The following is a 25,627-nucleotide window of genomic DNA, read 5'->3' as shown; positions in this document are numbered from 1 at the left end:
CGAAATGTCAGTAATATTCCTAGCAAAAAGTAGCACTGAATACGCGACTCCAGTGAGATTGATTAACGACACTCAAAATAATGTGCGACCCCGAGTCGAACGGCTCTTAAGTTAATAGCACAGTTTTTGCGTTTCTTATTTGATGGATGTGCGACACATGAACTACGTAGGGCCCGAAGCCGTTTAAGCCGAGTAAACGCCGACATGCTCTTAACTTAATAGCACCATATTTGCGTTACCCTAGTGATGGGTGTATGACATATCTGCGACGAATTTTAATGGCCAGATTAAGGAAAATTAATAGCTAATGGTTACTGTTTTTGGTTCACATTAGTGATTCTACTGTTTGAAGAAGAAGTAAAACTAATTGAAACAACATCCTATTGAAGTCTCAAGAATAGAGATTTAAAATCAGTTACACAAGATATTGTTTTTTAGATTGACATGAATCATCATGACTAATCAATTTTAAACTTTCTTATACCATACAGTAAATCGGCTGCAACACAAACTTACTTCTGCTGATCCACCATGAGTGGGAATCCTAAGTAGTCATTCAACAAACGACCCCACAGAAACGATGTAAATTCTGATCAGAACCTTAAAGGACCATCACGATTTTCCATCAGAGTCTAATTAAAACTCTTTTACGGGAAACCCTGAATCACAAACTTACCAACCAAATCAATATTCTTTCATTACAACAACCATCTATTTTGTCGATCAAACATCCAAACCAATCATGCACCAGATCCCATATCAAAGTGTGCAACCCCAAGTCCGAGGATATGTTAGGTAATCTATGTTTTGTTGGGGGCGAGTTAGTCAAACAATAAAATGGAATGCTATTATGTTAAGTTGTGGTATTTTGTGTTTCGTTAACTTCTATTGTGGTACCAAACGTCATTGGCCCAATTTGATTAACATGGAAATTGTTAAATTCTTTGAAATTTTTGATATCGATACCCCTTTCAGAAATTTATTGTGTAACCATATATAACCGGAAAAAATATATCAGTATATACGCATGTAAAAGAATCCTTACGTAATCTTTATTTTAATTACAAAATATAATTCTATTATGAGATTGTATATCCTTCTTCTAAATATATGACATAATTTTAATTATGAGATTAATTGTGAGATTGTATAATAACACTATATGTAATGGAAGAACATAGAAAACCCTAGGTCAGTCAACTGTGGAACAGTTTGATACCCATTTGGAAAGTCTGGAGATTGAACTGAACCTTAAACACAGTCAGTACAAGGTCTGCAACAATGAACTTCCATTTTCTAATCTATACAACACATTCATTCAACAAGATGTTGCTACAAAAGAATTTGATAAGGCGATAAAACCATTTTTGGTCTATAATGTATTTTGGCCAAAATAAAACAGAGCATAACTATATAGGAAACTAATAAGAAGCATTAAGAAAGGTTATGGATTACTTGCAATTAACAGAGGACTAAGGAAATCCCCACCAATTTCAAGCATAAATAAGTCTCGACTTCACTTATCCATCACCACCAATACAGCACACAAGAAAATAAAAAGATGATTCCTAAATAAAAAGTTTCAAAACCAAAATTATGGTTTTTATGAGCTAACATTAGCTTTAGATATCCCAGGAAATGAAAGAATCCAATTTTTTTTTCAGGTTTGAGGTTTTGCCCTTATAGATAGAGGGAAGAAGAAAAAATCTGTATTTTTATCAACTTCACCGGTTTGTGTTCCTATTTTTGATTTGTTGTTTGAGGTATAAAGTTTTTATCGATCTGATGGGGTAGGTAGATCATTGTTGGGAGTATGTAGATAAGGGAGTATCGTTAGTATATTTGGGGATATATAGAAGAATGCCCATAAAATATGTTTTCATTTTCAAAATAAATCTCACTATTGTCCCATGCCTATTATTCTTTTTTATTCATCTCATCCCATATCTTATTTGCTATGCTATCTCTCCACTGGGCGTGTTACCTGGTCATCATCTCAAACAAAAAAAATGGTCCTACTCTCAAAACAAGTATTTCCTAAATTTCCAAGTCTCCCAAAATATCACCTTTGTGGAGAGATTTCTACCATGGCTATTTTCCTAAAAAAGTCTCTCCAAATCTCTAGAAACAACAAATCAATAACTTTCAATTCTTATTCGAATAACATGGGTGTTAAAGTGACTCTTACGAAATCCTATCCAATAATATGGAGTTTCAGAGAATTTAAATGACTCGAAAGAAATCTCTAACCAATAACTAGAGGCATTAAGGAGACTCGTTTGAGATCTCATTTGACTAACCTAACCCCCTTTTAATCTGGGATCTGCATTTGCAAACCTCGATAACAGCACATACGAACGGTGAATAGATGCGGGTTTATTTAGCTCTCAAGACTCACGCGAACGCGCGCGTGAGAGCAGGACTCTAATATTTTTCTTCTCTTTTTCTGCCCGAGACAGAAAACAACCAACAAACGGTTGCATTAGACACACGCTAACTGAGAGCTACATTTCCTCTAACCATTATATATATTTTGTGTTCCTATTTCTGATTTGTTGTTTGGGATGTAAATTTTTTATCGATCTGATGGGGTAGGTTGATAATTGTTGAGGGTATGTAGATAAGGGGGCATCGTTAGTATATATGGGGGTATATAGAAGAACGCCCATAAAATATATGTTCATTTTCAAGATAAATCTCACTATTGTCCCATGCATATTATTCTTTTTTATTCATCTCATCTCATCTCATCCCATATCTTATTTGCTATGCTATCTCGCCACTGGGCGTGTTACTTGGTCATCATCTCAAAAAAAAAAAATGGTCCTACTCTCAATACAAGTATTTCCTAAATTTCCAAGTCTCACAAAATATCACCTTTGTGGAGAGATTTCTACCATGGCTATTTTCCTAAAAAAGTCTCTCCAAATCTCTAAAAACAACAAATCAATAACTTTCAATTCTTATTCGAATAACATGGGTGTTGAAGTGACTCTTATGAAATCCTATCCAATAACATGGAGTTTCAGAGAATTTAAATGACTCGAAAGAAATCTCTAACCAATAACTAGAGGCATTAAGGAGACTCGTTTGAGATCTCATGTGACTAACCTAACCCCCTTTTAACCTGGGATCTGTATTTGCAAACCTCGATAACAGCACATGCGAACGGTGAATAGATGCGGGTTTATTTAGCTATCAAGACTCACGCGAACGCGCGCGTGAGAGCAGGACTCTAATATTTTTCTTCTCTCTTTCTGCCCGAGACAGAAAACAACCAACAAACGGTTGAATTTTACACACGCTAACTGAGAGCTACATTTCCTCTAACCATTATATATATTTTGTGTTCCTATTTCCGATTTGTTGTTTGGGATGCAAATTTTTTATCAATCTGATGGGGTAGGTAGATAATTGTTGAAGGTATGTAGATAAGGGGGCATCGTTAGTATATATGGGGTATATAGAAGAACGCCCATAAAATATATGTTCATTTTCAAAATAAATCTCACAATTGTCCCATGCCTATTATTCTCTTTATTCATCTCATCCCATATCTTATTTGCTATGCTATCTCGCCACTGAGCGCGTTATTTGGTCATCATCTCAAACAAAAAAAGAGGAAAAAAAATTGGTCCTACTCTCAAAACAAGTATTTCCTAAATTTCCAAGTCTCCTAAAATATCACCTCTTGTGGAGAGATTTCTTCCATGCCTATTTTCCTAAAAAAATCTATCCAAATCTCTAAAAACAACAAATCAATAACTTTCGATTCTTATTTAAATAATAGGGGTGTTGGAGTGACTCTTACGAAATCCTATCCAATAACATGGAGTTTCAGAGAATTTAAATGATTTAAAAGTAATCTCTAACCCATAAATAAAGGCATCAAGGGGATTCGTCTCAAATCTGATTTGACTAACCTAACCTCCTTTTAATCTAGGATCTGCATTTGCAAACCTCGATAACAGTACATGCGAACGGTGACTAGATGCGGGATTATTTAGCTCTCAAGACTCATGCGACCGCGCGCGTGAGAGCAGGACTCTAATATTTTTCTTCTCTCTTTCTGCCCGAGACGGAAAACAACTAACAAACGGTTGAATTAGACACACACTAACTGAGAGCTACATTTGCTCTAACCATTATATATATTTTGTGTGTCCAGTTTTCGAAGCAAAGTCTATCTTCTCTACCGGTTTAATCGGGGATTCGCTTCAGATCTACTTCTCTTCAATGATTGATTGATTAGTTAGGGTTTTTCAATCTTTGTCATTGAAAATCCTTAGTTTTCACTCTTTATATATTTATGTTTTTTTTTCTCTCAATCAATTCTACTACTACTCCACAAGTACCGTATACAGGTTCCACCTCTTTCTCTTTTAAGTGATCGTTGGATCTATGAATTTGCGTTGATTTGTTTCTTACTTGTGTTTTTTTTGGATCCATTTCTTTGCAGGCAAAAAACATGGTGGTTGTGACGCCGGGGCAGGTGTGTTTTTGATTTTTCTTTTTTCTTTTTAAGTGTCGGCAGTGATAATGTGTCTTAATTGAGTTGAATTGCTTAAGAATAGATTTCGTTTTTGTAAATTATAAGTTTGTAACGTACAAGTAAACAAAATCCGGTGTTGATATCTGGGTAGTGATGATGTATAATGTGATAGTATTGGGTTTTTTCTGGTGTGGATATCTGGGTAGTGATGATGTATAATGTGATAGCATTGGTTTTTTCTTTTGCTGTCAATACGTGTTGATTAGATGTATCTCTGTTTTCCTTATGCGTAAGGAACGAACTACTGATTGAACTCTTGTGACTGACAAACTTTTCAGTTAAAAAGTTGTGTTTTCAATGTCTGTTAGATATCATACGATTTAGCTCCAGAACTTGCTTCTAGTTAAGACTGTGTCTTGCGAGACAAATCATTTATTTGCTAACTCTGAGAGACTAAAAAGCATATCTTAGGTACACTACGCTGTGGTTTTAGAAATATGGAACAGAAACTATAAGTTGAAGGGATCACATAGCTAGATCTTATTTTGGTCTTCTATGAGGTTATGCATATTGCGCAGTTATGCTTAAGTGATCAAACTCAAATTATAATTTGACATCTTTATGTATGTGCTTAATTAGTTAGATAATTTGTTAGCTTCTCACTTAAGTTAGAAATTATATCTGACGTGTTATCATATCATACAAAGAGAAGTTCCGCCGATTGTATCGTCTCTTTCTGTTCACGAGATGTGTAACTATTAAATGCTTGTTCCCATGGGAGATGTTATGTTAACTATAACTCTGACTTTTACAGGTTTCATTTTTGTTGGGCATTGCACCGGTGTTCATTGCATGGATATACTCTGAGTTCTTGGTACACAAGAAATCTTCAACTCCTACAAAAGTGTAAGTTTGTTTGTGCTGTTTTTTATTTTAGTTTAAAGTTGTGCAGCTTCTGCCTTCGTATAATAGTGCTTCAGTTCATCTGCATTTTCGCTGTGTTTATCATTTCAGACCAAATAACTTATATTAGGTTAGACAGAATTTATACGTCCGGGGAACATTTAATCCTTATAGGCTTAAGAGAAAGCTCTGTTTGGTAATGCCGTAATGGTACTGCAAGTCTATTGAAGTCGAGAAGTAATATGGAAAACCCCACCACGCCAAGGTTATGTAATTAGCACCGAGATTATGGATCAGATTACAGATTACATCCAACTAAATTTCTCGCCACTGACGAAAACTAGGTGCCTTATGACTTTCACAGCTTCTAGAGAAGATTATTAGTGATGCATCTTATTAGCATAAGCCAAGGCTGCAGTGTCCTGAATACTTAAATTCGATCAACTTGAGAGAACTAGTGATTATTCTTTTTATCATTCAGTTACAGTTCATTTTTCAGTAATTCTTATTCTTTTTTGAAATCCATGCGGAGATTAGTCTGCTTCTGAATGAATGATTATTTCTCTTTTAAGCAGCCATTCAGATACGAATTTGGTTGAATTGGGAGATGCATCAGCAATCAAGGAAGATGATAGAGCTATATTGCTGGAAGGAGGCCTTCCAAGATCGGCCTCTGCTAGGTTTCAGAGTTCAACAATTACAGCAAACCTAATCAGGTTGCTTACGCTGTTACACATATTAACATCAATTTGGTATATTTTAATTTCCACACAGATGTTTTGCTTATCTTGTCTGGGTTGTTGTCATATGCTAGGTTCCTAAAGATGGAAGATTCGTTCTTACTAGAAAATCGACCAACTCTGAGAGCCATGTAAGTCATCCTAAGTGATTGCCTATAACTTGGAGCTCAACATTCATTCTAAATGAATGTTTTGTCATGTAGGTCCGAACTTGGTGCTGTTCTGATTTATTACTACATATGTGATCGTACCGATACATTTGCAGAATCCAAGAAGGTACTCATTCTTCTTCTTTCTTTTTTTTTTGGATTACGCCATGGGTTTGAAATGGCTGGCACCTGCTTGGCTTTTAGCTGCAGAAGTGTATTAAGTGATTTATTGTTCATGACGTTTTTTTATGTCTGGGGACTATATAATCTAATCTTTCAGTAGCTGGGTTGTTCCATTTCAATTTCTTGTAATCATTGTGATGAATATAGGTGCACAATCTCGTCCATTACTTATTATTGGTTCGGTTTTCTTTGACAGGCATACAATCGCGATCTTTTCCTCTTTCTATACATACTTCTCATTATAGTTTCATCAATGACTTCTCTCAAGAAGCACCATGATAAGTCAGCATTCTCTGGTAAAGCTGTGCTTTATCTTAATCGGCATCAAACTGAGGAGTGGAAAGGATGGATGCAGGTCATTACAAAGTTCTTACCTTTTAAATTCCATTGCATCTCTATTTACTGTGTATAAGGCTGCAGTTAAATTATGTGGTCTTTTCTTTGTTTGTCTGGCCACTTCTTATTCTTAACGGCATTGCCAATAGCCTGTTTATTTTGGTGTTGGTTGTGGTAGTCCTCGTGTATCTTCTTCTCTCTCTCTCTCTCTTTTTATTTTTTTATTTTTTTATTTTTTTTTAATTGAATTGTGGTAGGCCTCGTGTATTGACATGCCTAGGAATGGGTAAATGTTGCACTCATCATGTATCCATAGCATCCACAGAAAAGGTGGACCTTAAATATTCTTTGCCATGAGAAGTTTAATTTTGTACTTTAAACAGGTCCTATTTTTGATGTACCACTACTTCGCGGCAACGGAGATCTATAATGCGATCCGTGTTTTCATTGCCGCATATGTCTGGATGACTGGATTTGGGAATTTCTCCTATTACTACATTCGAAAGGATTTTAGTCTTGGACGATTTGCTCAGGTTTGTATATTTTACTACTATGTATGTTGAACTGTAGGAAGTTATAGTTTTCATTTTTTCTTTGTTTCTAACTAATCCAAGTTTTCTAATCTGCCATTTCCCAATGCAGATGATGTGGCGGCTTAATTTCTTTGTGGCATTCTGCTGCATTGTTCTTAATAATGACTACGTTCTGTACTATATCTGTCCGATGCACACACTTTACACTCTCATGGTGTATGGATCACTTGGTATTTTTTACAAATATAATGAGGTTGGATCCGTGATGGCTGTGAAGATTGTATCATGCTTTTTGGTAGTTATCTTGGTTTGGGAAATTCCTGGTGTTTTCGACCTTTTGTGGAGTCCTTTTATATTCCTCATAGGTCAGTGACTTACTCTCAATTTACGATTAAACACTAGACAGCTTGTGTATCCTCTTTAACTTATCTGCAATTACTGGTTTTTCCATGTCAGGGTACAAGGATGCAGACCCAGCAAAAGCAAATCTCCCGCTATTGCATGAGTGGCATTTCAGATCAGGTCTCGATCGTTATATCTGGATCATTGGAATGATATATGCATATTATCACCCAAAGGTACTTTTCTAATCTTCACTGTTGCATTTCCAGCTATACCATCTCTAAATTGTGAAATCCTTGAACTTCGTAGGTTGAGAAGTGGATGGAAAAACTAGAGGAATCTGCTACGAAACGTAGGTTGTCCATTAAAACAACCATCGTGGCAATTTCCATATTTGTGAGTTGCACATATTAACAATATGGTCTTAAGCTGTAGTACTAGATTCCTATATTGCTTTTACCTCTTTCAATCTCAGGGAATTGTCTAATATGCTATGCGCATCCACTATATAGGTTGGTTATTTGTGGTACGAGTATATTTACAAGCTGGATAAGGTTTCATATAATAAGCTCCACCCCTATACATCTTGGATCCCTATTACGTGAGTATTGGGTGATTTTGAGTGCATATACATTGATTTCCGTGTAATATATCAGAGTGGTTTCTTGTAATTACTTGATTTTCTTCATTTTTTGTTTTCAGTGTTTACATTTGCTTGCGTAACTTTACTCAGCATCTACGAAATTTCTCTCTAACCCTCTTCGCGTAAGCTGTCTTCCTCTTGTTTCAATTTAAATTTAAAAGAGAATTTGTTGGCCATTACAAATGAAGCATCTATGCATTTTTGACAAGTTGTTGGGATAATAGGTGGCTTGGCAAGATTACGTTGGAAACCTACATCTCCCAGTTCCATATCTGGCTGAGGTACGCAGACTTTGTTACATTTTTCCACCCCAATCATATTATTCATATACATAATACATCCTATTGCAAATTCCGATGACAGTGTCTAAGCTGTGTCACTTTTCTTTATGTTGATTATCTTGGCAAATTACCTTCGTCAAAAAAAAAATCCGTGATGTTATTTATCAATTGAACCTAGACGGGGACTATCTTTCTAGTACATTTTGGCCAGATATTCGATATTTTTCCTTATTAGTCTCTTTTGCATGAGTTTGCAGATCAGATGTTCCCAACGGACAGCCCAAGTGGCTCCTTTCGATCATTCCAGATTACCCGTTACTTAATTTTATGCTCACAACTGCCATCTATGTCTTAGTAAGAAAATCTGATGTTTAATTTCGTCCAAGCTTATGCCAAGTCAAATGGAAGGAATTGATATCACTTATCTCACATTGATTATTTTAAATATTTTTTTCTGTAGTTATCATACCGCCTCTTTGAGCTGACTAATACACTAAAGACAGTGTTCATACCAACAAAAGACAACCGGCGGCTGTTGTATAATGTTATAGCTGGTGCTGCTATTTCAGTTTGTTTGTATTTCATCTCATTGATTCTTCTTCAGATCCCGTTAACCCCGGTGAGATTCTTACCTTAAACCTTTTATGGTACTTAGTTTCTTTGTTTTATCATCCTCATCCAAAATATCCATATCTGATTACTTGTTGTTTCGGAAAAAATAAGTCGGATATCTGAACCTGATATATAATTTCTGGATAATGGTGAATGACACCCTCTGACCAGCAAATTGGGTTCTCATTTATGTGGTATTAGACTATTAGTACAACGTCTGCACCACTGTGTGGAATGATTTTCGGGACTCTCATGAGAAGTCAGTGAAAACTTAATATGTAAAAAAATCCCACTCAAAAATATGTATGGACAACCTTTTTTGTGCTTATATCTAATATACCTTGTACGCAAAATGGACAGGCATGATTAGATGAGAACCGATAATTGGTCATTTTAAGTGTTCAAGGGAGACGGAAAATTCACATCCAGATAATAATAAGAAGGTACTGAAAGCACAGAGAATTCTACAAGCTTAGGAACTTTAACTACTTATCCAACACTTCTGGTAGAAATTGCAACATCAAGTTGAATTGTTACAATATCAAATTGAGTTTGCAAGCAGGTGGATATAAAAAAACAAGGTTAAAAATGGCGGTTAGCAAGTACAGAAGAAACAAGGAAGCAGGCGTACAGAAAAGCTTGTATGTTGTTGTAATTTTTTGTTTGGTTTGCATGCCAACTTTTTTATTTCCTTCAATTCAGATCACCTGTTTTTAAGTGGTGTGATTCAGAAAATAGTTACTGTCAATTAGGCGTCACAGAAATGTTTTGATAGAGGAAAAAAACAAAAGAAATCACCGGAGGATCTGGATTATTGTTATTAAATGAAATTTCTGAAACTTTTTGCTAAAGTCTGCGAATTCTTTTTTTTTTGAAGAGTTAATTATCCTGGCGTTTTTAGGGGCCACTCAAAAGGATTTAGGGGCTATCAATTTATACCTAGCCAAAGACTCTAGTTAAGGGGTACCCTATATGATATTGAAGTTATATAAATGTCCTTCTGGTAAAACTGTATAAAAACCAAATCAAAAACAATTCTACTCATTTCAACTCTTCTTCTTCCAGTTTCATATTATCTTCCGATTGTGGAACAAAAAAAAAATTTCTTCGTTTAACCGAAACATCGCCGCGAATCGTAAAATCAAAACATCGTCGATTCGATTATAAAACAATGGATAAGAGAAATGAAACCCACAGACCTAGAACCAAAAATGTTGCTCGGGGTATCGATCCAAACATTGGAATTTTAGCAAGAAATAAAGAAATTCTTGCTGCAAATGAAGAAGAACGCGAAGAACAAGTACCCGGCAATGTAGTCGGTGGTGGCGATTCCGAGACTCAAACACTTCGTCAACTTCAAATGGCCCCAATTAGGTAAGAATCTATCATTTTTGGGGTTTATTTCGCTTTAATTCGTCGAATCGAGAAAAAAAATTTCTAGGGTGTTCGGTTATTTATCCAGATTCGGACGATATGCATGCTCATTTACTTCCGAATGTAGTCGTGTTCTTCATTTTTCAAGAACATCGACAGTATTCGGGAGAAAGATTTGATGATTATCTGCCGAATATTGGTGGCCATATCTTCCTGGATACAAACTGCTAATAATCGGTAGTTTAATGAATTTTTTGGCTACCGAATATATTTAAGTAGACACAAAGTATTCGGAAGAACACTCACTACCGAATGTATATATTGAAAAAATCTCAAAATTTATGATATAGGAAAAATCCCATTTTGGGGCCAGTATTTATTCGGAAGACAATATAATGTTTTATACCTCCGATTGTGTAGGATAAAATTTTAGAGTTTCTGAACTCCAGTTGATGAATATTCGGTTGTAAACGTGTTTAGTTATATTCCGATTATTTTCATTCGGAAAAAATATGTGTCTTCTTACTTCCGAATTTGTACATTCGGGTTATAGAGGTGCACTTTTTCTTCCGATTGTGTAGGATGAAAAATTTACAGCTTCTGAACTCCAATTGATGTATATTCGGTTGCAAATATGTTTAGTTAGCTTCCGATTGTTTTGTATTCGGGAACAATATGTGTCTTCTTACGTCCAAATGTGTACATTCGGGTTATATTTCCATACTTTGTCTTCCAATTGTATAGTTTGTAAATATTGTTCCTTTCTTTGTTGTTTAGACAAAGTCGAGAAGGGAGGAAGAAAGTGACAACTAGTGCTAGGAGGGAAAGGAGTGCCAACGATAATTCAGGTGCTCAACAAAGCGAACAAGAACAAAGCAGTCAACAAGGAGTGCAACCAACTGTTGAACAACAAGGCAGTGAACAAGGGGTGCGACCAAGTGTTGAACAAGCCGCTCAACAAAGTGCAGGACCAAGTGTTGAACCAGTTGATCCAGTGGCAAGAGTAGAAGAAGAAGGACAACCAAGTGGTACCCAAAAAGCCAAAAAAGGAAAAGATGTTGTAAGGAAGGATATTGCTAAGAAAGCATCACATCTTGTCCCTCAGCACTTGAAGAAGAAGGGTATTCCAGCAGGCACAATCCTTGGACTACCAGCGGATGGAGGAAAATTGCTATTTGGATACAAAGACTCATGGGCCAGAGAAATATATGAAACCGAGGTAATAAAATTACTATTTTTTATTAATGTATTGTCTATGTGTTATATCGTAATACTTGTATTAAGGATTTTTTATGTACTTTAATAGGATCATCAAGATGCGGTCCGTCTACTCAAACCTACCGCCGCACCAAAAAAAATGCTTGCGTGGCCTTTATCCGGTGAATGTGAAAGGTTCAAGACAATTGTTGCCAACTCGGGGTTAGCTAATGCCGCCGAGAATTCATTGTTGGAACATGATCGTGTGTCCATATCGGCGTTCGTGGAGAGAATGTATCCTGAGACCGATACTTTCCATATGCCGTTTGGGGAGATGACGATCACCCCGGATGATGTTGTGCAGATTCTTAACCTTCCCGACCAAGGCACAGCTGTGAAGTTTAACTACACAAAGCAGTTAAGTTGGGCACAACTTTATTCTCTAACTAACAAGTGCTTAGGTTGGGATGAAGAGACAACAACAGCAGAGTTTAGGAGGCATGCAAGTTACAGAACAAGACAGATCAACATTACAGCTTTGATGAATATGTTTCGAGGCACCTTGGAGAAGGAAAAGAATGGAACGTTAACTGATGAGCAAGTGAACCACGCTGCCACCGCATATCTCCTTTGTGTATTGGGATGTGTCATATTCCCCAATACTTCTGGCAACCGGATCGACGCCAACCTTATACAACTTTTGGATCCTCTCCATGAAGTCGGTGACTATTCTTGGGGCACGGCATGCCTAGCATTCTTGATGGAAGAGTTGAGAAAGGCTTCGAGGCTAGGAACCTGCCAAGTTGCCGGGAATGTGGCTCTATTGCAGGTTTTTTCTTTAACTCTATAACTCACTCTATAGTTATTCAGTAGACAATACATATGATGCATATCCATAACTCCAAATGACGCATATTCTGTAGGAAATTATCCATCTTTTTTCCCGAATGTTGGTTATTCGGTGGTTAAGTACTTACTTTGTTTTCCGATTATATACAATCGGAAATATTCTTTTGATATTAGAACCGAATATACAGGCCAGAAAAGCTATAGGTTACTGAACTCCAAATGACGCATATTCGGTAGGAATTGATCCATCTTATTTTCCGAATGTTGGTTATTCGGTGGCTAGGTACTTAATTGTTTTCCCGATTATATACAATCGGAAATATTCTTTTGATATTAGAACCGAATATACAGGCCAGAAAAGCTATAGGTTACTGAACTCCAAATGACGCATATTCGGTAGGAATTGATCCATCTTGTTTTCCGAATGTTGGTTATTCGGTGGCTAGGTACTTAATTTTTTTCCCGATTATATACAATCGGAAATATTATTTTGATATTAGAACCGAATATACAGGCCAGAAAATCTATAGGTTACTGAACTCCAAATGACGCATATTCAGTAGGAAATGATCCATATATATTTTCGAATGTTGTGTATTCGGTGGATAGCTACTCAGTTTTGTTTCCGATTATATATAATCGGAAATTATGTTTGGAAATTACTACCGAATATACACAATCTATTTACTAAAACTTGGTTTCTTATGTATATAGGCATGGATCTATGACCACTTCCCTATCCTGAAGTTGGCCGGAGAGAACCCGGGGTGGTGCAAAGGTACTCCTAGAGGAACAAAGTATATATTTGAAGACAACCGTTCTAGGACAAAGGAGCAGCAGTTGATTCGCATGAGGGAGATTTTGGACCAATTGAAGGCCTTAGACGTATGCTTTGATCCATACAAGGAAGATCGAGTCAGTGGGCATATAAATGTTCGGTCGGACTTGTCCCTTTATTTTGGACCATTGTGGCACCCCACAGGATATGTGATGTATAACCCCTCTAGGGTGATGCGACAACACGGGTATATACAACATTAACCTCTGGAGAAAATGTGGATTACTACAAATTGGAGTTGGAGTTGTGTTCTTCTAGTGGTGACAATCTCACGATTGTTCACACAGGCCCACCTACTGTTCTTGATAACTGGGATAAGAGGAATGACTTCATTATCGACACTGGTAGACGAACCATCCGAGGTGATGAAAATTCTCCAGACTATATGAGTTGGTATAACAAGGTATCACATCCTTTGGTTATCCGTGAAATCAAATCCAACACTACTGCGGCGGGTTCAAGTTATAATTGTATCATCAAAGACAAACCAGCTGGTTATGATAGACTGGTGCGTGTTCTTATATTTTTGTTCATTTTATATTATTCCTATAAATCTTAGGTAATTACCGTTTGATGTTATGTCATTACGTATAAAAAACAGGTGAATAGGTTCAAGCGTGTTTCCAAAATGTTAACTGCATGCTTGAAGAGCGGAGATCCCATGCCAGCTGAGAAGATCAAAGAGGCTAGAGATCTAGTTGATAATATGGATAACGAAGATTATGCTGCCCAGTTTGGGGAGAAAGTCACGAAGAGGCATCAGCCCAAGGTGGAAGTATCAAAGACGGGTAAAAGAACTCGAGCTTCATCGAGCGCTGAAGCTGCTCCAACTGAAGATGCTCCAACTGAAGGTGCTCAAACTGAAGGTGCTCAAACCCGTGGTCGTGCAGGACTGGGAGGTAGTCACGGTCGTAAAGTAAAGAAGAGCAGATAAATGACAATGATTTTTGTTGTACATTCGGAAATTTGTTTGGGTAACTAAGTTAGACAAGTTCAAATGACAATGATTTGTGTGGTATATTCGGAAGTTTTGGTAACTAATTTAACTTCCGATTATTTCAAAGACAAAATTTGAAAAGTATAAGTTTTTCCAAATTCTGATTTTTGGGCCATCGTACATTCGGAACTTTATAAAAAACCTATCCTCCGAATATCACAAGTTCAAAACAAACCACGCCATGGCTCCAGGTGGTTCCAAGGGCCAATATTGAAGGTTAGACATCCCATATTCGGAAGTTTTGGTAACTAATTTAACGTCCGATTATTTCAAAGACAAAATTTGAAAAGTATAAGTTTTTCCAAATTCTGATTTTTGGGCCATCGTACATTCAGAACTTTATAAAAAACCTATCCTCCGAATATCACAAGTTCAAAAAAAACTGTTTCCTGGAACCAAACAACACCATAATCGGAAAGAAAGTTGACTCATAAAATAACCGAATATTACAATCGGTAGGTTGTTTAACAAAATAATCTACCGATTTCGTATAATCGGCTAGTTTTTATATTAATAATACTCCGATTACATCCATTACATAAAGTTCAAACGGCCTTAACCTTACAATTTCGTCAAAAGCACCTAAATCCATACTCCTAATTGACCATAAAAGTATTAAAACAGATCATAACTTCCAGTGACCATAGAAATTGTCCCTCTTGATTTTGTAGCATCCTTCATGTTCAAATCGTTTCCCGTAGAGGTCCACATACCGGCGATCCGCAAGATTTCTCTGAAATTACGAATGAGTAACAAGTTAGTACTAACTTTTGTTAATGTGAATTGGAGTTACAGAGATACTTACTCGTTTTTCATCATCAAATATCTCTATTCACATGACCCTTCTTGTTTTTCAAGGGTTATTTCAATAAAGTTGGTCAGAATTTTTAAATGAATTTCAAGCCTAAGGCTATTAGCGTAAGAGGAACGAGTAGAGAGTCAAACACTCAATTCCCATTTTATAAAGTTTGATGTATACTTTGTATTTACGTTTGCACTCTTCATGCTATCCCCTTCCTTTTATTTTTTCAAGGAAGGCTCAAAGTTCTGATTTGATTAATGTCTTGCCAATAACGTTAAGATTTTGACGATTTCTCTTGTTGAGATTCAATGTCTTAGTTAAAAATTTAGGTTGTATCTCATGATTTTGGTTTTAGTAATTCGACCTGGGATAACTCTAGTTATCTCGATCTGAAGTTGCTATGATTTTCGACTAGTTAATAATTAAGCTTAGTAATTTAATTTTTCGGAGTCTAACTTTGGCCTTTTCTAACTTGTAGAATTTTTGATTTTAATCTTGCAGTCCACGTTGTTTGACTTTTTGGTCCCTCGATATGGGTTATTTACCTTAGTATTTTGACCAGTTGAAGTTGAACTTTAGTCTTTCAGTATATGCTGCTTGACTTTGTCTATTTTAATCTTTGTCTCATGACTATTGATTATTTTTATCGACCTGAATTACTTCCTAAGCCGAGCTTTGCTTATGACCTTAGATCTAACCTTTATATTAGATTTTGGATATGGATTTTTCTAATCCTTTATATAGATATGATTGTTTCGATAGCTCTGATAGTTTGTTGAGTCAGCTTTTCTTTATTTCTCTTATCGTCGTTAAGATAACGGGTATTATGAGTTAATTACCTAACCACTAATGATGTAGGATGCATAAACAGTTACATTCCAGCTCGAGAAGTACCAACCAGTTGAGAGTTAATCCACAACATTTAAATCCCTTGGGCACTTGTGGGGTCCGAGGCTGATTGGTTCAGTATTTGGTTTGAGAGGAATCGTATGGTCTAAGATTCTTTATGGGGGTAGTGTTGTTGGTTCAAAAAATTGGATGATCTTTTAGATTATTGATCAATAACTTGAACCAGTCTTCTTGTTCTTTAAACATTCTCTCCATTTTAGAGTCAACTGACTCCTAGACTATGTTTACAGTAACAATTTGACTGGGCTCAGAGTTATCATTTCTGGAGGTTGATAAGTACTGATTAGTCATCGAGCTGTAGTTTATTAGCTGTTGACTTAGATGCTCTTGATAGACACATTTTTGTGTCTAATTTGATCTCAATACTATATATTGTTGGCACTCGATTTTGTACTAATTTTGTTATTTTATGTATTTGTAGGTATTTTTTGGAAATAAATATTTTTGGAAAATTCGGCTCGAAAAGTTGATTTTGGCACCCGGAGGACAAGTGTTATTCGGAATCTCGCCTTTGGATAAGGGGTAACCTAATTACTAAGGGGCACTCCCAGGTCACCCCAAGGCAGCTGCTATTCGCACCCCAGTTCAGGATAGGGGGACACCCTTTCTTCTTCGTTTGAAAACTGAAAATTGGCGGGAAACGAAGAACAGTTCTGCATGATGTTTGATCGAGAAAATGAAGAAGTTGGAATGCGATTCAATCGCTGAAAATTGGCATAAAGATGTGATATGACATAGGGAAGGCATTTTGGGCATCGAATTTGATCGACATTGGCTGGAAAGCTCGTTTTAATTCACGATCTCAAAACAGAGCAACGTGAACTGAACACGAGCTCAATCGTGTTTCTGCTATGCATGGAGTGATGTGGAGGCGCGGGAAAGCTTCTGAGGCGTGGAGAAGCTGATTAGGAGCGTACAGGGAGTGAGTTAACGTGTGGAGAATCTAAATTTGGTAATTATTCCTATTTCTGGGCAGCGAGCAATTAGAGGATTAATGGGAAATTATACGCATTGATGTTAGGATTTCTTGCTCCAAAACACTATAAATACAAGTATCGGTCATTTGGAATAGGCTGTCGAGAGTTGGGAGGAGAGAAGGAACGCTGCAGAATCGAGAACCATGATTTCTCTCTGCTGCTGCTGCTGCCATTGATGAAGATGAAGAACACGAAGAACGGACCCGCAACAGCAGTCGTTTACCAACAGTGAAAGAGACTCACAGGCGTGGGTCGTAGGTGTGGGTCTTAGAGATTCAGTAACAATACCCTGTTCTGTGTCGTTTATTTTGGACGCCTTCTGTGGGTCGCAGAATCCTGTTTAATACTATTTACTTATCTTTCTCTTCATTGTAAAACACTTTTGAGCATCAATGAAATTCTTAGAGAGCATTTTTACTATGATGAGTTAAACCCCAACACCGGGGCGACGGAGGAGGCCGAGCTTCATACATGGGTAATTTTATTAATTCTTTTTAAGACTTTTGCATTAAAAATTAATTGAAATATGATTTGATTAAATTGGGTGTTATTTGATTAGATGGGTCATGCTTAGCTTAGGTGATCTGATGTTCCATGCTTAACATTTACAACCAATGTTTTGAGAATCGACTTTGGCAAAATAAGAGTCCATATATGTTTTGAGCGATTATTGTTGAGAATAAATCATTAAGCCTTATGTTATGAAGATTGGCCGAATCATTAGTCCCAGTTTCTCTCTACCAATTTGTCAATATTTTTGTATATTTTTTTTTAAATCTTTACAAGTACGAGCAACGGACTTTTACTACCACTTTCAAAACTACAACAGCTCTTGCTTGCTTTTCAGTCGAGTTGTAGCAGGTCGATAAGTCATATTTGTTAGTTATTGGCTTGATTTAGGAAACACCTAGTTTTAGGAAAGATCAAACTGATTTCCTAAATCAGTTTGCACCTCCTCAATTATTTTAGGAATCTGATTTCTATGTTATATTAGGAATTAGTTCTCTATTTAGGACTTCTAATTCTAGGCAGATTCTAGATTATTCCTAAGCCTATAAATATAGGTGATAACCCTTCGGTAATTGTATCATAGTCTTAATTGTTAGAGGTGTGTGAGGAAACAGTTTGTTTATCCTCTAAGTTTCAATAAGAAGTTTATTTGATGCAGTGGAGTAGGCATATTGCGGAACCACTATAATTCTTTGTGTTCTTGTTCAAATTCTGCATAGTTTTTCTCTTTTCTGTGTGAAGATCTTGGGGTGTTTAGGAAGTAGCTAATCTTAAGCACAACAAACTGGTATCTGATCCAGTTCTAGGGTTTCGTCTAGAATTAGCTTGCTTGAAGTCAGAAATAGAGTTTTAAGGTGAAGATATCGATGTCGAACGCAAAGTTTGAAGTTGAGAAATTTGATGGTAAGAACAATTTTACCATGTGGAAATGTGAAGTTCGTGATGCTTTGAGTCAGCAAGACCTAGAGAATGCTTTATTATAAATAAACATGTTGCACCAATGATTACAGACGTTGAATGGGAAAAGATGAATCGTCAGGCTTGCAACACAATCCGTTTTTGCCTTACGGAGGATATAAAATTGATGTGATGAGTGAGAATGTAGCTTTCAAGGTGTGGAAGAGTCTGGAAGACAAGTATGTAGTGAAAAGTGTTTCAAACCAAATTATGATGCAGAGAAGACTTTTCAGATTCAACAAAAAACCAGGTACCTCTATGGTCGAACACCTCGCTAGGTACAATAGATTAACTGCTGATGCACTTAATATTGATATGAAACTCGGTGATGAAACCAAAACTTGCTATTTTTTGGCATCTCTACCTGATTCGTATGAGACCTTCATTGATAGTTTATCGAATAAGATAGAGGATAAAACACTCAAGTTTGATGATGTGACTGCTGCTGTTATAAGTTATGATATTAGGCAAAGAGATAGAGAGTTGAACAGGGAAACGACTAGTGAAGCCTTGACAGTCAGAGGGAAGTCTGACAAAAAGAATCCAGGTAAATCAAGGTTCAAACCGAAATCCAAATCAAAGATCCCAGCATATGATGAATGTTAATTTTGTCATCAGACTGGACATTAGAAGAAGGATTGTCCTAAAGCAAATAACAAGGACAAAAAGAAGAGTTTAGACGCAAATGTTGCTGAAATCAAGTCTGGTGTTGTTGAAGATGATGAATATGACAAGTTCTCGATGATTTTTCATGACTCCGCACTAGTTTCAAATACAACTGAGTGGATTATGGATTGTGCAGCTTCCTACCATATGTGTCCTTGGAAGGACTAGTTCGTTAAGTTTGAAAATTTTGATGGACCAAGAGTGTTTATGGGTAACAATAATACATGTAAAGTTGAAGGGATTGGGAAGATCTGTTTGAAGATGAATGATGGCGTCGTTCAAGAACTTGAAGGTGTTTGTTATGTACCGGAATTGAAGAAAAATTTGATCTCAGTAGGTGAACTTGACTCCTGAGGGTTTGAGATGACATTGAAATGTGGAGTTTTGAATATATTTTCCTATGGGCTAGTTGTTATGAAAGGTTTGAAACATGGAAACTTGTATTTTATACAAGGAAACACAAGTGTGAGTGATGGAATTGCAGCAGTAGCGGATAGTGTTGAGTTGGACATTACCAAACTATGACATATGCGTTTAGGGCATACCTGAGTAAAAGTCTTTGCAAAAGCTGACTTCACAAGGTTTGTTGAACGGTATTAAATCATGCAGCAAGTTGGGATTGTGTAACCATTGTGTGAAGGGGAAGAGAACTAGAACGAATTTTATGACCGATAAAAGCACAACCAAGGGAATTTTAGACTATGTTCACACATATGTATGGGGGCCTTTTGTTAGAGCACTGCTCGGTCGAACTCGCAAGAGTTGCTATCTCAAGCTTGTTTGTCAAGTTTAGTTGCCAAAATTATAAGTCTTGATTTCTAGTCTACTTATAGCTAAGTCTCAGATTAGGATAGTAAGTGTAGTTGAGCTTTAGACCTCACGGCGTTCATCGAATGAAGACGAAGAACTACTCAAGGGAACTTGTGGAACTTCATCAACAAAAGGTAGGTGGATTGAAATCATCTATCACCCAAAAGTCTATATACTTTATCTCTTATTTGAGACAAAAAGTCATCTTGCTATATAGGCTTCAATTATACACATTTGGTATTTCGAGCCGATTTTATATCGCTTATATATTTCTCGAAATATGTATTGATAAGCTTTCGCTTTAACCAAGTTCATCTTTTATTCTTGACGAAAGTCAAAAGATGATCATGTGAAAATCTCCTTGTAACATCTTACATGATTTGTGTGAGACAGTCATTTGATGTAGACTCGGAATGTTTCGTATTGATCATTCGATCATTTGAAAATTGCTTTGAAGTTAATAGTTTGTGTGAGACGGCTATTGTCATATTCCTAGAATGTTTCAATAATTGAAATGAGGGTTTAGAACATGTAACCATTATTGGATATAAACATAGTGTGTATTCACATTTGTGTAAAGTCCAAAACCGAGAACCATGGTATGCGTACCCGTACGCGTACTGGTTGGTTGTTGGAAGTCCGGGAACTAAGTATGCGTACCCGTATGCATACTGGCGGAAGTTCAAGTTTCGTGAATTTCTGCTGGATTTTGGAAGAGTAAAATGGTATGTGTACCCGTACGCGTACTGGCGTAACCGAACTCAGTCCGTCTACTTAGGTATGAGTACCCGTTTGCATACTTAAGTAGGTTATGTTCTAAAATCGGTTTGTTCATGAACTAATACATTTATATAATAAGGAATGCAATCTTTTGCAAACGTGGTTATAATTTTCATGAAATGATTCGAGTGAATCCAAATCGATTTTGCTTCAACTGTGTCTTGTATACTTCTATGAGAATATAAACAATTGAACAACTCTCTAACTAGTTTCATTTGAGTCATTTGAACTAGTTATGATAAAGATGAATAAGGTTGATATGAAAATGCTCATATGGATAACCATTGGTTAACTATTGTTGAACCAACTAAGGGTACACGTTTAGGTACGATTACCTTTATCTAAATGATGGTACATTTCGTTTGTGTATAACAAGCTAAGTTCGATCTAACAGTTGAAAGATATTATCTTAAATCTAATCAGGTTTTCATCTAACGGTGAATATTGAATGCCTTGTTACCAAGGTAACATTGATTGCAAACCCTGATTTGGAGACTATATAAAGGAGAACTCTGGCAACTGAGAAACCTAATCCCCACACCTCATGTGTGATACTAGTTGCGACTAGAGTCGATTTTCCTTTAACCTTAGGTTTTTCAAGAAACCCTGTAGGTTAACGACTTCAAAACTTCATTTGGATTGTGAAGCTAGACACAACTATTTTCTCTGTAGTTGCGTGTTCTGATCTTGTTGTTTACTATCGTGTTGAGTACTATCTTCTTTAAGATTTGCTCGAGATTTATTCTCCGATAGGGAAGATTGAAAAGTAGTCACAAACATCTTCATCTCATCTTTTGTAATTCCACGATATCTTGTTTCGTTAATCCATTAAGATTATTGTGAGGTGATTGATAATACTCGGTTGTTCTTCGGGAATATAAGTCCGGTGTATCAATTGGTTCTTGTTCACCTTGATTTATCAAAAGACGGAACAAAACTCATAGGTATATATGTGGGAGACAAATTTATCTATTCAATAGACTTTTCTGTGCGAGACAGATTTGTTTATCAAGTCTTCGACTTTTGGTCGTAGCAACTCTTAGTTGTGGGTGAGATCACCTAAGGAAATCAAGTGCACATAATCCGGCATGGTTCAAGAGGCGTAAGGAACGCAACTGTACCTTTATCAGTGTGAGATTGGTTAGGGCTCAACTACATTCCAGTCCGAAGTTATCTTGGTAGTATGCTAGTGTCTATAGCGGCTTAATACAGTGTGGTGTTCAAATCTGGACTAGGTCCCGGGGTTTTTCTGCATTTGCGGTTTCCTCGTTAACAAAATTTCTGGTGTCTGTGTTATTTCTTTTCCGCATTATATTTTGTTATATAATAGAAATATCACAGGTTGTGCGTAGTTCAATCAATTAGAGAATCCAACCTTTGGTTGTTGATTATATTGATTGATACTTGAACATTGGTCTTTGGTGCCATTCAAGTTGTTTCACATAATAATCATGCTCACGGATTTCTATCTGTTTAATTGTTGATTAAATTGTGGAACAGAGATACCACTCTTGGATATACTTTTCTTGAGATTGAGTCTAACAATCTAGTTGATTCTCTCGAAAGTATATTGGAGTTTGTCCATACAGATTGCTAAGCAAAATATTGGGGGTGTTTGTTAGACCCCGTTTTTCAATTGGTATCAGAGAAGGCAAACACATTTAAGACCTTATAAGTCTGTGTTTGTAGAGATCTGACTCCATGTACAGTAGTGTTATCTCAATAAATGCACCACCAGATCCAGGGATTCTAGAATTCTCTTCCATGACTGATTTAATAAAATTTGTAAAAGAAATTCTTTCTAAACCTCCTACAGGTTTAAAATCCCTAGAAGTATTTTCAGGCCTTGAGAAGAAACTTGAAAGTTTATCTCTTGATGTTAAGTTATATCTCCAGAAAGAGCAAGAATCTTTTAATAAGATAAATCAAGTTATGATGAATAATGTTCGTGTTGAGGTTGATATTGATCTTTTTATCAGTAAGGGTAATCCCTCTGTCTCTTGTGTCTCAGAAAAATTGGATATAATTCAAGAAGTATCTAAACCTCATCTATCAGTCAGTTCCATCTCTGAATCTGACTCTGTTCATCAGTCAAACCCTGATACACCTTCTCAAGATAATGGTATTGCTCTCTTTTGTGAAGATGTCAGGATGTATCTTTGTACCAAAAGGGTTTCCCAGTGCAGTACTGAAAAATATTTGCAGAGACTGTCTATTATAAGTTGGAAACGAAGAAATCAGGAACACAATTTATCTTGTGCTCTCCTTAAGTTCTTTGAAAGTCTTGTAAAAACAGTTTTTTTGGTTTCTCAATACTGGAAGCTGTAAGAGGTGTTGGAACGAAACTATCTCTTGGTTTCATGGCGTGCAAGACATCTTTTGTACTGTGTCCTCTTGACCATACAAAAAATTTGCTCAAAAAAAATTGTTGAGATGCTGCTCTATTATTTTGGTTTACTTTTTTAAACCAAACGATCCCTTACTTGCACACGTATGGTTCACATACCTTGAATCCGGAACCTTGACACGGACAAATCTTGTTCCAGAATGTATTCTTCTGTTTCTCATTCCACCGATTGATTAAAAGAGGGAGAATCACTTCTTCCTTTTCACCCTCTCCTCCTTTTCTCCAGTTCGTGTTTTAAAGAGAAAACCAATAGTTCATGTACCAATTCCTCTTCTCTCCTTCGCTCCTTAACCAATTCTTGTTTGGAGGGGAAGTTTGTGCATATTGGGTCAAGAACCTTTTTCGTTTTGATTATCGTTTTGGAATTCCACCATTAACATCAGTTCATGTACCAAGTAAGCTTCTTAACCCTTATTTGTGTATCAGTTCTCCACTATGAGTTCTAGAAAGAGGCCAAGTCGTGGTGAAAGTTCGGGTACTCATAATCGTGAAGATACCTTTTATGATCCAAGCCCGAGAATTAGGTTGGTTAACACTAAGTCTCGTGATTACTATGTGGAATATAGTACAAAGAAACATATTATCGAAAGGATTTATAAACCCTCTGAACTTAGAATAAATGGTCTTCCTAGGTTCTTTGAAAATCATGAATGGGAATTATTCACCGTCCCATGGGAACAGCCTACATTGAGTTGACTTCCCAATGCTATGCAAACCTGCATGAGCCTGATATTGTCAACTGCACCTTCAAAACCATTGTTGAAGGAAGAATTCTTCTTGTGAATCGACAAGTTATTGCTGAATTACTGAACTTGTTTTGTGATGGTGATTTTCTATTACCACCCCCTGAGCATTTGAGACCTTCTCAAATGTGCTCTCAAACTTCTTTCTTGCAAAGGATGTCTCCTGGCGTGAAGGTAAGATTGATGTTCATGATGCTGCATTATTTCTCAAAGTTGTTGGGAAGCTACTAGTGGCCAACTTGATGCCTAGCACAATTCACAGACAATTATGGACCAGGCCTCTTTCATAACTAGTTTATTATGTTGTTTAAGGGAGGAAGATTGACTTCTGTCCTTATTATTCGTCAGATGATAAGTGTTAAAGAGATTTCGAAGAAGACTCCTGGATTTCCTTGTCTCATCTCAAGGATTTGCAGTCAATTTGGTATTGTAGCTGTTGGAACCAATCTTGGAGGACCAAAATCCTTGACCATGAAAAGCATCGCAAAAATGTCCAGAACTCCTGCAACACCCAACTCTGAATTCATCCATCTTCAGCAAGAAGTTGAGGTTTTGAAAGACCATGTGGATTATGCCGAGACAGCTCATCTTGAACTAAGTGAGAAGTTTTACAAAATTGCTAGGGATTATTATGAGATGAGTGATTAATATTTGTACTTGCAATACTTTTTCTTGATTTGTCTGTTGAATTTCTTATGTTGGACTTAAGTAATTGTTATATAAACCTTAATGGTATTTTGGCCTTTGAATGAGTTTATCCTTCAATTAAATTGTTAAATATGTTAAGTATGTTAGAGCACTGCTCGGTCGAACTCGCAAGCGTTTCTATCTCAAGCTTGTTTGTCAGTGTTAGTGATCAAAACTATAAGTCTTGATTTCTAGTCTACTTATAGTGATGTCTCGGACTAGGATAGATTGTGTAGTTGATCATTGGACTTCACGGCGTTCATCAATTGAAGACGAAGAACTACTAAGGAGATCTTGTGAAACTTCATCAACAAAAGGTATGTGGAGACTAAAACTCATCTATCACTTGGAATGTCTATTTCTACTATATCTCCTATATTGAGACATAAGTCGTATTACTATATGGTTTTCGATTATGCACATTTGATATTTCGAGCTGAGTTTAACTCGCTTACATATTTCTCAAAAGATGTGTTGGTAAGCTTTCGGTTCAACCAAGTTCATCTTATATTCTTGACGAAGGTCAAAAGATGATCATGTGAAAATCGCCGAGTAACATCTTACATGGTTTGTGTGATACACTCATTTGGTGTAGACTTGGAATGTTTCGTTATGATTATTTCAATAACTTGAAAATTTCTTTGATGCTAATAGTGTGTGAAAACGGCTATTGTCATCCTCTAAGAAAGTTTCAATGATTGAAAAAGATTTTAGAACACTTAACCAACATTGGATTATAGACATGTTATGCACTCTTGCATATATGTGATCCATGTCCGGGAACCTAAGTACGCGTACCAGTACACATACTGGCGTAAGGTTTATGTCCGAAAAATTCTGCTCGGTTTGGAGGTACTGGCGAAAACCAAACTTGGTCCAGCTATTCAAGTATGCGTACCCGTTTGCATAC

At 36.5% G+C, this 25,627-nt stretch overlaps 1 protein-coding gene across 1 annotated transcript; it reads left to right on the top strand.

Moving 5' to 3' along the window:
• The first annotated feature begins 4,075 nt into the window (after window positions 1–4,075).
• On the top strand, window positions 4,076–10,065 carry LOC113289923 (protein REDUCED WALL ACETYLATION 3-like). The gene is made up of 17 exons (XM_026539349.1): window positions 4,076–4,364; window positions 4,460–4,492; window positions 5,307–5,398; window positions 5,971–6,111; window positions 6,210–6,266; window positions 6,339–6,411; window positions 6,664–6,822; window positions 7,187–7,336; window positions 7,446–7,701; window positions 7,793–7,914; window positions 7,988–8,074; window positions 8,191–8,279; window positions 8,381–8,443; window positions 8,546–8,602; window positions 8,860–8,956; window positions 9,063–9,221; window positions 9,575–10,065. The coding sequence occupies exons 2-17, from the start codon at window positions 4,469–4,471 to the stop codon at window positions 9,578–9,580; spliced, it is 1,632 nt and encodes a 543-aa protein (XP_026395134.1). The 5' UTR covers window positions 4,076–4,364; window positions 4,460–4,468; the 3' UTR covers window positions 9,581–10,065.
• Window positions 10,066–25,627: the final 15,562 nt, after the last annotated feature.

This window comes from Papaver somniferum, chromosome 6, assembly GCF_003573695.1.
Source record: "Papaver somniferum cultivar HN1 chromosome 6, ASM357369v1, whole genome shotgun sequence".
Taxonomy (NCBI): domain Eukaryota; kingdom Viridiplantae; phylum Streptophyta; class Magnoliopsida; order Ranunculales; family Papaveraceae; genus Papaver; species Papaver somniferum.
The sequence above is the reverse complement of the archived record's forward strand: the minus strand, read 5'-3'. Positions and strand labels throughout refer to the sequence as shown.

Excerpts from the sequence above, each read along its gene's own strand:
- LOC113289923 (XM_026539349.1), top strand. The coding sequence starts at position 4,469 with ATGGTGGTTGTGACGCCGGGGCAG. Across the intron at positions 8,075-8,190 it reads TCGTGGCAATTTCCATATTT|GTTGGTTATTTGTGGTACGA; the intron begins GTGAGTTGCACA and ends TCCACTATATAG. Across the intron at positions 8,444-8,545 it reads TTCTCTCTAACCCTCTTCGC|GTGGCTTGGCAAGATTACGT; the intron begins GTAAGCTGTCTT and ends TTGGGATAATAG.